The sequence below is a fragment of the Gymnogyps californianus genome, chromosome 29 (genome assembly GCF_018139145.2).
Source record: "Gymnogyps californianus isolate 813 chromosome 29, ASM1813914v2, whole genome shotgun sequence".
In the NCBI taxonomy this organism is placed as follows: Eukaryota; Metazoa; Chordata; class Aves; order Accipitriformes; family Cathartidae; genus Gymnogyps; species Gymnogyps californianus.
This window is the reverse complement of record NC_059499.1, coordinates 817813-830953: the sequence shown is the minus strand read 5'-3', so window position 1 is coordinate 830953 and position 13141 is coordinate 817813. Positions and strand designations below refer to the sequence as shown.

Here is a 13141-nt window from a genome sequence, read left to right as displayed (position 1 = left end):
TTGATTTCCATCCCCTCCTTCCCCACAGCGCCCGGCTGTTCCCAAGCCTGCGGCCCCCGGCCGAGGAGCGCCGTATGTACTGCGTGCGTTGCCTGCTGCGCTAGAATGAATGCCTACAAAATCCTAAAGCTATTTCTCAGGCAGTTTATGATAATTTCCCCCCCCACCCCACCTCACCCCACCCCATCCCATCCCCATAACCCGTTTCACCCCTGCACCCCCCCCCCCCCCCCCATCCCTCCCATCCCTCCCACCCCCTCCCCACGGCCCCGCTGCGAGCCGGCGGCGTTCCCAAGGACGGCGGGGACCCGTTATGTGACCCAGGTATCCAACCGCATGCGCTTTACGGAGGGGCTCTCCCCCTCGGGCTCGCTGGTGGGTCGCAGGAGGCCCAGGGATGAGCCGAAATCGGGGCGGGCGGGATCGTCCCGCTCGCTGCTGCCTTCGTAGGAGCTGGTGTTGCTGCTGAGGCTGTCGACGGGCGAGCGGCCGGTGGGCTCGTGCCGGGGCTGGTGGGGGAAAGTGCTGAGCGGGGTGGCAGTGTTTCTTTCCCGGTTGGGTGAGACGGGCTCCGACTTGATGCTGATGTTGGGGTTGGTGTTGACAGTCAAAGTGGTGGTGTGGGACAAGTGACTCCCTTGTCTGGGCATCCGGAAGGTGGGGGATGAGGTTGGGAGAGGAGGAGGAGAGCAGGAGGGGAGGAAGGGGGAGAAACAGATGGAGGAGGAGATAACGGGAAGTCTCTCATTATTCATCTTTTCAGTGGCCTTTTACCCTCCAATCCACAGAATTCATAACCCGCACACCCCACGGCTGAATGAATCCAGAGTGATGAATCTGGATTAGATTATGAATCTGGATGAGATTATTAATCTGGATTCATGACTAGAATTACGAATTATGATGACTCCAGAATTCATAATCCGTGCACTCACCATGACGCATCGCTGCCGAGCCAGGATCAGACCCTGCACAACCCTGCGGGCAGCATCCTTCCTCCACCAGCACCCCGCGATCCAGCCCCGATCCCGCCCGCCGTCCCCGCAGCAGCGACCCAAACGCATGGAGGAGAGGGACAGGCTGCGACACCCCCGTCCCGTGGGCACCCCTACGGCTCTGCCCCAGCGTCCCCCGTGGGCTGCACAAATCCGGCAGCGGGCTCGGATGGGCGGTTTTGCTCCAAGCCAGGAATCTCTTCAGCCTCTTTACTCCAACCCAAAATTTCGTCCAGGCTTTGGGCACGTCCTGCAGTCCCGCTAGTGCAGGACGTCCAGGCAGCTGCTGGGGAAGCTGCTGCCTGCCCTGCCTGGAAAACGTGCTCCAGGCAGTGGGGAAACGCACTGAACTCGCTGTGCAAAAGCCTGGTGCATCCATACACCCACTTGGCACTTCAAGCTGGGGATGTCAGAGTCTTACTCCTAAGCTGGCTTTGGGACAAAGTCACTGAATCCCCCTCTTCAATTCCTGCCTCTTTTTGTCCCACGGTCTTAGCGTGATCGCGGGCAAGTTGCTTAAATCTTTATTTTGACTACGATACTCTGAAAAAGCTCTGCGTGTGGATGCTTTATTCCAGACTAAAAGCGGATCCACTTCAGAAAACCTGCTCCAATACGCAAGTGCCTATATTTTTTTCCCTGGAGTAAAGCAATTAATTTTCAATATTAAAAGCTACCCTCTTTCTACACTAACAGGGAGACATCTTATTCTGCAAGAACCATCCCATTTAACTCTGGCTCTTGCTGGATCTCAGCTCCCTCACCATGAGTTGAAGAGAGCAATCCTCCTGCTGCGGACAGACAGCAAGAAGCAGCTCTCAGAGAGCATCACCTAGCACACCGCCGCCCTGATTTCATCTAGGGACTCCCGGGTCACTCCTACGACAGTGGTAGGGACAGGATTCCCCAAACTTCACGAGCTGGCTGATCTGGCTCCTCCGGCGGCTGTGGGCACGTCTGCTTGTGCCTCCTAGAAGCACAGCCTAAACCCACTGTAACTGCCGGGGCCCCGCAGTGGGAGGCTGACGACAACCCGGCAGAGGAGTCACAGCTCGGGTTCTGCAGGTTTGGCACCTCGGCGGAATTCCTCGTTTCCCTCTTTCCTTTTACAACACCAACTGAGTGGTCGCTGGTACCCATTTCACTTACATTAAATTTCCTAGTGATACAGGAACCAGGTGCTGCTGCTGCTGCTGCTGTTGCTGCTGCTGCTGCTGCTGTTGCTGCTGCTGCTGTTGCTGCTGCTGTTGCTGCTGTTGCTGCTGCTGTTGTTGCTGCTGCTGCTGCTGCTGTTGCTGCTGCTGCTGCTGCTGCCAGGCAGAGATGTTGCCAAGGGACAGCCCACCAGGTGAGCTGAATGCTGGCAGTGAAGACAACTCAGCGCTCGTCAGCTGATAATCTGGAAAGGAAGGAGCCCTTCAGTCATTTCAATGTCAAACCTACTCCAACAGAGCCCTGAGCACTGCAAGAAGATGGAGACCCGCTCGAGGGACACAAACCAGCCACAGCTTACAGAATATCAGCTGTTGCTGGGAGTTGGCACAGGGATGCTGGCCATAGGACGCATCTCTTAGAATCATATAGAATCATAGACTGCTTTGGGTTGGAAGGGACCTTTGGAGGTCATCTAATCCAAGCCCTCTGCCATGAGCAGGGACATCTTCCGCTAGATCAGGTTGCACAGAGCCCCATCCAACCTGGCCTTGAATGTCACCAGGGATGGGGCATCTCCCACCTCTCCGGGCAACCCGTACCGGTGCCTCAGCACCCTCAGCGTAAAAACATTTCTGCCTTATATCTAGTCGTCTTCTAGCTTCAAGGCACGAGCCGCTCACAGGACCCCCTCCTACCTCCACACCATCCAACACCCACTGGTTACCATTGCCCCCCAAAAAGCGCAGCAACGGCAAACGCAACCCCGCGGTGCAGCCCCGCGCTGATTCCACCCAAGGACGGAGCGCGGTGCGTGAAAAACCCACATGGACACCCTCCGGTGCAGCCCTGCACCGATTCCACCCAAGGACGGAGCGCGGCGCGTGAAAAACCCACACGGACACCCTCCGGTGCAGCCCCGCACCGATTCCATCCAAGGACAGAGCGTGGCAGGTGAAAAACCCACACGGACACCCTCCGGTGCAGCCCCGCACCAATTCCACCCAAGGACGGAGCGTGGCGGGTGAAAAACCCACACGGACACCCTCCGGTGCAGCCCCGCACCAATTCCACCCAAGGACGGAGCGTGGCGGGTGAAAAACCCACACGGACACCCTCCGGTGCAGCCCTGCACCGATTCCACCCAAGGACGGAGCGTGGCGCGTGAAAAACCCACACGGACACCCTCCGGTGCAGCCCCGCACCGATTCCATCCAAGGACGGAGCGTGGCGGGTGAAAAACCCACACGGACACCCTCCGGTGCAGCCCCGCACCGATTCCACCCAAGGACGGAGCGTGGCGGGTGAAAAACCCACACGGACACCCTCCGGCGCAGGACGCCCGGCTGTGAAACACACAGACCCCTCCGACCCCCCGCCCCGGGGCAAGAAATCCCCGGTAGCTGCTGAAACAACCCCCCCCCCCAACACACACACACACACACACACCCCCGCTCCGTGCGTGGCCCGGCCCCACACCGCGTGTCCCAGCCCCACGCCGCGTGGCCCGGCCCCGCGCGGCAGCTAGGGGGCGCTCTCCGCCCGCCGCCGGGGCCGCGCAGCAGCCGCCGCTGCCCCCCCCCACCCCGGTACCCCCCCCCCGGGCTTGCATGGGGAGGGGATAGAGATGCTCTTCCCACGCACGACACCGGGAGCACCCCAAAACCCAGCTGAGCATCCCAAAAACGGGGCGGGGGGTGGTGGTGGTGGTGGTGTGGAATTTTACAAAGGGTGGGAAATCCTGCGGTGATGCAGCACGGGGCGGGGGGGGGGGGGAAGCAACTGCTCTTCCAGGAGATGGTCAAAGCCTTGGTCAGCCGCGTCGGCATCTGACACGGACACCCACAGGCCCTGAGCGTTGATGGAACGCTCGCCCTCCCTCCCCTCGCCCCCTCGCTCCCCCTTTCTCACTGTCGTTCGGGGCGTCTTGGCCATTTCAGCCTTCCCCACCCCAGCGGGGCCAAACCTGCCGGCGGCGGCAGCAGAACCCCAAAAAGGTGGCTGCAAAGGCGCTGAACCGCTGCCAAAGCCGCCGGGCTGATTCGAGGCACACCCTACAGAAAGTCCCCGGACTAGGTTCTTTGCCCTGCACCCTTCTTTACCCCCAGCACCCAGCCATTCTGGTTTAGGAGCTCCTGACACCCACTGGTTACGACAGCCGCCTCCGCAGCTAACGCCGAGAGCTTGAACTGGAGCCATCCCGTATCTCAAAGCTGCAAACGGTCGGGTTTGACTTAATCGGGCTGCAGAGCAGGCACGGGAAAGGGCACGCAACCCTGGCCAGCGCGAAGCTCAACACCACCTCACCGGCCTGAAATTGAGACAATTCCCACCCCATTAATAGGTTAGCCCTGGAAAGAACAAGCGGCAATGCCCCGGGCCTGGAGTTTGCTCAGGGTATCTGCACCCTACAGCCATCTACGCGATGATAACCCCCTGCACTATCTCTAGCAAACATCCCAGCCACAGACACCGAAGGCGCCCGAGTGGGAACGCTTCCCTGCCTGTGGTCATCTGCGAGAGAAAAAAGAAATACAGAAAGCTGAAATTCAGCCCCCCGCTCCGCCCTCAGTGGCAGCAGCACAGGGCTCAATTAAAACCTATTTTGGGGACTTGGGCCGTACACAGCCTGGCTGCTGGACCACACGGCCAACGATGACTTCCACGCAGGGAGAGGAGCCTACTCGTCACGCACAAACAGGCATCTTCTGGGCTACACCTACTAATTAGGGGAGGGAGTTCCCAACACGCCTATTCTGGGTTCTTCCAGACAAGCAGCTTTTTACATTTTTGCAAACTTTTCTCTGAGCAAATGCCAACGTGAGTTACGCAGGAAACCAGCAAGTCCTTAAAGTCTTCGCGGAGGTTCGACGGGGTCGCAGACGAACAACGCCTTCGCTCGGGCAAGCGCGCCCTAACTGTCGCCTCGGGCCGGCTCGAACCCCACCAGCTCGAATCTGATGTGCCTACGAGCAGGCTGGTTTGCATTCTTCCCAAACTTTTGGGGGCCTGACGCTCATTTTCATTAAGCCCCTATGACAACATCACCCGGAGCTCTCGAGAGCCTGGAGATGGGTGTAGCTGTAATTAGCATCCACTTAAAAGCACCTTCACGCTGCCAGCACAGTGCAATGGGCTATAGAATGACAGAATCATGCCCTCACAGCCCTTCTGGATATGACAGTGAGTTCTCATTATTTATATAATGAGTTTCCCCTTGATTTTAATCCTGTGAAACTCTTGGACTCGACCACGTCTTGCGGCAGCGAGTTCCACGAGTGATGATGCAGCTGCTCAGGGAGAGCCAGGCACGTGCTTGCCGCAGCACATTTCCCTCTCGTATTATATTATCCATCGGAAAGCTCTTACCCGGGCTGTGCGCTCTTACCTGTGTTGTACGCCGTGGGCATGGCAGAGAAAGGCAGCCCCTGCGTCAGCAAACTCGGAGTAGCCACAGAAACAACCGGTGTGGTTAAAGAGTGAGTCGCTTGGGAGACACCTAACCGCTGCGTGTTCTGCTGGGGAAGCAAACGGGAGAGGGAGTTACAACCCAGATGCATTTTACTCTGTCGTCCCCATGGGTTGTGGCCCCCCAAAACCTCGGTCTGCAGCTGCCCCCCACCCCCGGGCATGCACCAGCCCTTGAAGCGGCCGAGGCTGATCACGGAGACTGCGGGAGTAAGCAGGATTGATCCTCTGGCCGTTCCTCATTGCAACAAAGCAAAGTGCAAACCACACCAGTTACAGACATTTAGGACCCTTGTGACATTCATTTGCAGGTCACTTGGCGTTGGCCTTGGGTCACCTTTCTGCCCAGGACTGGGCTTCACCCGCAAGGACCAGCAACGTCCCTGCGTGCATGGAGGGGGAATAACAGCGGGATGCCTCAGCCTGTATTCCTTCTGATGTAAAAAAGAAGAGTCGCTATTTTCCAGAGGATGCACGTGAGGTTTGCTCTGCTACTCGGGGAGTGGGAAAGGTACCAAACCAAACCAGGACCGGCTAACGCAGCACAGAGCTGACACATCCTCCTCCTTGCAGCACTGATGTCCAAGAACGAGGCCCCTGCCTCTAAGGCAAGCTGAAGACGCTGAGCATCGGTCTCAGGATTTTAAAGGCACTCTGGCATCCTTAAAGTCCAGTGCCCAGCTACCTGCCGGCTCGGTGCCCTCATGAGGTTTGGGTGACTCAGGCATTAGCAGGTCCACTGTGGAAAAATTCTGCCCTTGGACCAGTGCACACCAGTTTCCCCCCGTGGTTTTCCAGGCAGTTACGTGGGCGGATCTACGGGTCAGATTCAGCCCTGTTTACAAGGCAGATAATCTGGGCTGTCTCTGCTGATCTGATTTAAATCAGACTCAAGAGGCTTGACTCTAATCTGAAGCACCCCGGCACACGTCACCCTGTGAAGACTGGGGCAGTGCCCAGCACCGGCACAAGGCTGGCTGCGTCCCCGGGGAGCCTTCCTCCCGGCTCGCTGCGAGGCGCCGAAGGCTCCCAGGGCCTTTTAGGGCTGGGCATGGGATCCTGCAATGGTTCACGGCCACGCGGGACTCTCCGGGGATAAGGCTGGAGGCTAAAACCCCTGCCCTTGCCACCTCCGGAGGGTGACAGTACCCCGGCGTGCTGGATTTGCAGCGCCCTGCGCCCACATGCTGCCCAGCCCGCAGGTCCCTTCCCATCACCCAGGGAAGGCAATTACCAGGGCTCTAATTGCTAAAGCCCTGGGGCTGTAGGAGCAGGTTTTCCTGGCATGCATCCTGCTGGCAACAGCCCTCGGCCGTGCCCACTGCCTTCCGGTTAAGGACGCTGCAGAGAAATGCCTTCACGGTGGGCAGGATTCAGCCCTCTCCCTCTCCTGCCTGCACCGGACCCCCAGCCAGCCCAGCAGGACGCGACCCACAGCCCCATCCCCTCCATTCCCCGGCAGCCTTGCACCAGGGCTCCGCGGCTCTCCCAGGAAAGCACCGGCACGGGGATGAGCCTGGCCGCGATGGAGGGCTGGGGCGGTGGGATGCTGGCAGAGTAGGGTTGTATCGGCCCCGGGAACAGGGCAGCAGCCACCCCCGTTATACCATGAGGCGAGTGCGGGGATGGCAGACCCGGCTGCGCCGTAAGAAGCACCCCAATTTTCATCCCGATTCATGCAGGTAGGAGGTGCTGAGGTGTGCAAGCTGCCCCCCGCCCCGTGCCACTCACACCGCCGTGCGCCTTGCAAAACGCTCCCGGTTGCAAACTGCCGTTCAGGCTCGTTACAAAACCATGCAGGCATGCTCCCGGGTGAGCTCGCTTGTCGCCGTAGGCTTGCTGAATGGATCCTGCTCTACTCTTCAGATGAGGAGTGTGTAGAGGAATGGGGGGGGGGGGGAAACGCCTCTCCGAACCCACTAAAAGAGCAGACCGTGCTCGGAGCCGAAAGCTGCCGGGAGCAAACCCACACGGTGGGCAGGGGCTGAGCCCGTGGGCAAAGGGTTAAGGGCAGCGGGGCAGGTCTCAGCGGAGGGGCAGCTGACTCATCCTGCTGCCTGTGTGTAAAGAGGTGGGAGTTGCCATTTCAAGAGAAGATCTGGTGTGTAGGTTGAGCAATATGGAGGGAGCAAATCTGGGGAGAAGGTTAGCAGAGCAGGGGGGCACCCGCACCAGGCGGGATGACTCCGCAGACCAGCCGAGACAGGGCTCTGCTTTCCCTTTCCCGATGTCCCCTTCCCGATCCAGCTGTGCTGAGGTCCCTGTCCTCCTCCTCCCGGATTTCATCACCCTCCACCTCCCCGCTGCCAGCTCGGCTTGAGCGAGGACTGTACTTCACTTCAGGCAAAAATCAGCCGGGTTAGCTCAGACTAACAATTAAAACTGTTAATGCCAACCCGGTTGATTTTTGCCTAAAGCAAGCTGCTCCTCCAGCTCGGAGACAGGCAATGCCCTCTGGCAGCGGGAACGGTGATGAGCAGATGGGGAGGCGGGTGGTGACCGTTTGCACTCGGCAGATGGGGAAACTGAGGCACGGAGCTGCCAGGAGGGGGCCATTAAGCAAGAAGGCTTTTGGGGCATGGAGAGCAGCAGAATTCAAGTCTGCCAAAGCCCTGGCCAATCCTTCCCCTGGCCAAGAGTGTCTCCTTGCAGGCTACGAGAGGTATTGGCTTACTCCCCTGTTTTTGGAGAGCTTTTCCCTGGCTGCGTTAGCTGCATCCTACAGCGGCTCTCGCCCTTTCCTCGCTGCGCTGACCTGTCGCCCATCTGCCCTGCACCAGAATAGCAACAGAACAGGGTGAATCATTGCCACAAACAAGGTGGTGTTCACTTTGCTGGCAGGGGAGGGGGGGAGAAAGAAAAAAAAGCCATAAAAATAACATGGAAAACTGCCCCTGTGCACAAAGGAGGTTTAGGGAGTGCACTAGCCAGCCAGTGGATTTACACAGGCTTTAAATAATATCCTTAATATGGGAAGAGCCTGATTTACTCCCTATCTCTCATGTGGTGGCAGTGGGCCAGGTCTTCCCGTGCTGTAAACTGCGGTGGCTCCAGCGAAGCCCACGGGGCAGGTTCCTGGGCGGTGGCGGTGCCCGTGCCCAGGCTGGCTCCGCACGGCACCGGCCCCACAAGGGACCCGGGCTGACCTCCCCCGGGGAAACCAGCACAGCTTTTTTGGCCTCGGTGGAGAAACAGGCACTTTACAGCTCGTGTCAGCTCCTTCTTTGCCATAGGGAACCTGATTTTCCTAAAAGTGCGTTTTTCTCGGGATTGATTTTCTGTGGCAGGACTGGCTGTGACATTTGTGCTGGCGCCCGCGTCCCGCCGTGTTCCCGACGGAGGGCAAAGGGGCCGGTGTCAACCCCTACGTGCGCCCCACGCCTTCGCCGAGCCAGGGCAGGGTGCGGGGACCAACGGGACAAGCGGCCCACGTCCCACCCCGCCGCGATGCGCGCTCAGCAGGGAACTCACCAGAGCCAAGTGGTCCTCCGTCTGCCCGCGGGAGAACAGAGAGAAAACCGAGAGGCACCGTTAACTCGACAGCCCCGCCAACCGCCGCGCCGCCACGCTCACCGGCACCGCACCCTCGCCTACCACGGGGCACGTACGGTGCGTACGGGTTACACTCGCGCCCGGCGCAGAGCTTTGCACCGTGCCGTTTGCAGGCACAGGCTTTGCACCGTGATGTTTGCATCCGGTACGGTGCAAATGGGAATCCAAGCCTTCCTCCTCGGGTCTCCCCGCCGGCATGGCGCCAGCCAGCTCCCACTGCTACGGCACGGAATAGTTGCCCACACCGCATCTGCTCCAGCGCAAAGTCCACCCTACAATCTGTCTGCTGTCAGGGGACACGCCACCGGCGCTCCCACCCCGGTCTCCTCGCAAGACCTCTGCCGGGCACTCACCAAATGGTGCATTAGCCCCTTCCCGCTCTGCGAGGTGATCACGCGTAAATCCGGCTTGCGGCTGTTGGTGGCGAGCTGCGTGCTGTGGGAGGGCGGTGGCGGGGACTTGGCCGGGATGATCTTGCCCAAGCTGCTGCCGTTGGACACGGGAAGAAGACCCGGAGAGGCTCTGGCACTCACGTAGCCGTTTCCTGCAGGAAAATGGGTGACAGAGAGGAAGGAGGTGAATGCATGGCGACGGTGAATGCACGGCGGTGGTAAATGCATGCATAGCGAGCGGTGCCGCAACAGGGCTCCGTAGGTGCTTCTCCCCAGGAGAGCAGCACCACATCCCCCCAGGCTCCCCAAAACCCTCCTGCACACCAGGCAGGCTCATCCGCAGCCCCCGGGCAGGTACCTGCCCGTCTGCCGGCAGCGCGGCGCAACCCCGAGCAAGCTCGGCGGTGCCGGCAGCCGCTCAGATGCCTGCAGCGGGTGCATCTTCCCCACCAAGACCAGGCAAACCTGCCCCGGGCCAGGCAGGGACAGAGGCAGGGCAGGCAGCCGACCCCAAGCTCCCAGTGCCCCGGGGCAGCTCCTCAACCTGCAGGAACCCACAATCGTTACTGCAATAAGACCCAATAAATATTACAGGCCTGATTTGCAGCAAGGCCTCTTTACGCTGCTCTGGCAGGGTACTGGGGCCCTAGCAAGGGGGGATAATTACTGTTACGTTCACTTTTAAGGTCTCTTTATGGTACCGGAGCAGCAAAAAGAGGCCGTGGCAGAGCGAGGACTCGGTTCACTGATCCCACTGCCCCTTTGAAGATCTGAGGTTCCCTCCTCCTCCTCCTCCTGCTGCCCCACTTAAGGATTTTATGTGCAAAGAGGGGGAAAATAAAGAAGAAAGGAAAGGAAGAAAAAAATTTAAAAAGGAAAAGATTTGATGAACATCAGGAAAGGAATAAATTGGATCAGATTACTGTTCTGATGAGGGTTGGTTTTTTTTTTATGAATAGGCCCCAAAGATAGAAAGGCATTTAGCAATCACCAGGATTCAGCCCTCATATTCATTGCACGTTAGACCGGGAAAAATAGGTCGCTGATTGCATTATTAATCACATCTACCATTGCGCTACATCTGCATTTCAGCAGGCGGCTGGTGGCAGTGACGCCGCAGCCGTGGCGCGTGCTCATCGAGGGCCGAGCGCCAGCCGCTGCCTCTCCCAGAGCTGTCCCAGGGCCGGACACATTGGTGATGGGGTAAACTGGGCACGGGGGATGGCCACGCACCCCGGGAGCCGCGGGTCCGATCCCACCGATGCCACCGGGGACGAGAGATGGCTGCCTCACCGGGTACCGGGAGCTGCCCATCAGGGATGCTCGTGGTGGCGGGGCTGCTGCAGACTGGCAGCCCCGTCTTGCAACTCCTGTATCTGTGTCCCTGTCTGAGGGAGGGGACCGGCTTTCCTGTCCTCAGCAAGGTGTCCTCTCAGTCCTGAATCACCGTGAGCAGCCGTGCATAAGGCACGTGCCTAGTGCATCAGGTCCCGGGTACCTCCGTGCTCTGTGAACTACATGCATTTTGCTTGCAAGGCCGCTGGCTTTTACATTTATTAACAAAGAAGGTGCGTAAAATTCCCTGGGTGACCTTCGCTACCCGCAGTGCCGGTGGCCATGCAAAAACCGACGGAGGCAAAGCCAAAAGAAACGTTAAACCCCTTGATATTCTCCTTCCCAAGGTGGCACCGACATGGATGCACACGCGGCTCTCGTGGCAACTGCTGCTTTGAGGTACGCCGCGTTATCGTGCGCGTCAGTTGGGGTGTGGGTCGGGGAGGCCCCGGCGCTGGTGGGGAGCAGGTTTGGGTCCCAGTGCTGCCACTCACCCCCAAAGGGACTTCCCTGACAGGGGGCCTTGGGCACTGCCATCAGAGGAGTCCCCCCAGCCTGGATCCGGCTGCCCCCGTGAGCTGGAGAGAGAAGGGCTGGCTGCGCTCCCGCTAGGATTGCGGGATAACCCTGACCCCAAAAAAGAGGTCCAAAAGCGGAGCACTCCGGGCTGCCTTTGCACCACCCCGGTGTAAATTTGAGCCTGGCAGCACCCCGTGCTCTTGCAAAGCCGGGGACAGCCAGGGCACAGCATCCCCGCGATGGGGCAGGCAGGGTGGGCAAGGTGCTTCCCACGGACGGTGCACGCCATGGTGGGCAGGCAGGACGCGGGGACGCAGCCCGCATCGCTGCAGGATCCGGCCACAAGTACCCGGCGGCTGATGACTCAGAGGCAGCAGGTGATCGCTCGGTGCTGCAGAGATTGCAAGGGAGGAGGAGGAGGAGGAGGAGGAGGAGGAGGAGGAGGAAGAGATGTCCCAGGTACTCAAAAACCGCAAGCGCGGTGCCAGAGCCAAAGCCACGCTCCCTTCCTGCAGCCGGCGCGGGGAGCCCCGGAGGCGGCAGGGGTCCGGGGATGGCGGGGGGCCGTGGCTGGCCGCGGCCGGGCTGTCCCTGCTCCTCGCGCTCGTTTCCTGGAGCGGCGGCAGGAACGCAGGGAATGCTCCGGTGACGTCAATGCTGACATTCACGGGCCCTGCCAAGCTCCGCGCCGCCGCGGCTGCTCCCAACAGCTGACGTGGGGGCGGCCTCGGGGGGAAAAGGGGCCGCGAAGGTGGCTGGGGGCCACGGCACGACGGCCCCTTCCCTCTGCCTTCGAAGGAGCAGCAAAGCTCCGCGTTGGGCGCAGCAAGGGCCCCGGGGAGACGCCAGCCCCACGAACTGCCCTGGCAGGGTTTGCTCTGGAGGCGCAGCCGGGGAGAAATTCCCCCGGCGCTGGCATGGCTGCTGCCTGGCACAGGGAAAAGGTTATTCCTGGGAGCGGCCACGGTGCAGGGGACAGGGACGAGCGGCCGCGGTGCGGCAGAACTGAGTCCGGACTAGCCCCGTCCACGAAACCGGTGGGACCCAGGCTCCAATTTTGGTTTTAATTGGGGCAACGCCGAATTTCACACTCCTCCTCCGTGCTGTCGGCTGGAGCCCCACCGCAAAAAGCCCCCGAGGGGGTGACGAGCCAGAGCTTCTGGTGCAAAGGCTGCCTTCCCGGCTCCACCTCACCCGGGGACGGACGGCATCCGCCCCGCTGAGCCCTGGACCGCAGCCTGCCCTGCCCCAGCCCGCAGCAGCGGTGCCGGTAGCGGCAGCTGCTTCCCAGCGGGACCCGGGGGCCGTCGCTGGCTTTTGGGTTGTACCTACGCAAGCGCCGGCCCCAAAGACCTCACCCTGCAGACAGCGGAGGCAGACCGCGGGGAAGGAGGTATTATTAGCGCATTTTATAGCTGGGGAGCTAAGCCACAAGGTCTGAGCCTTGTTAGCACTGAGGCTCTCGCAGTGGAAAGGGACCTTAATGAGCTTTTTTCCTTGCCGTAAAGTTCCTTTATAGGGCCCAAGCGCAACGAGGAATCAGGTGTTAAGTGACTCACCCGAGGTCAGGGGAGGAACTAGTTGCAGCGCGGGGAGTTAAACCCAGAGCTGCCCGAATCATTGTCCTCAGTGGCCATCTCAGCCGGCCCCTTGATTTGCAGCTCTCCCAAAGACCCAGGGGAGATGCTGGCCCCCAGGACACGTACCCCTCTCCTGCCTCGGTCTCTG

At 60.0% G+C, this 13141-nt stretch overlaps 1 protein-coding gene across 2 annotated transcripts in view; it reads right to left on the bottom strand.

The window, feature by feature from the left end:
• Window positions 1-286: 286 nt before the first annotated feature.
• The window catches only part of MEF2D (myocyte enhancer factor 2D), a 33145-nt gene continuing 20290 nt past the window's right edge, over window positions 287-13141 (bottom strand). Inside the window, exons 6-10 of one of the 2 annotated variants that reach the window (XM_050912265.1) lie at window positions 9521-9711; window positions 9087-9107; window positions 5536-5665; window positions 2145-2394; window positions 287-642 (exon numbers count right to left, since the gene is read on the bottom strand). In XM_050912265.1, coding sequence (XP_050768222.1) covers window positions 312-642; window positions 2145-2394; window positions 5536-5665; window positions 9087-9107; window positions 9521-9711 — 923 coding nt within the window. In that variant the 3' untranslated portion in view covers window positions 287-311. The remainder of the gene's footprint in view (window positions 643-2144; window positions 2395-5535; window positions 5666-9086; window positions 9108-9520; window positions 9712-13141) is intronic. The other variant, XM_050912266.1, reaches the window with a different exon arrangement.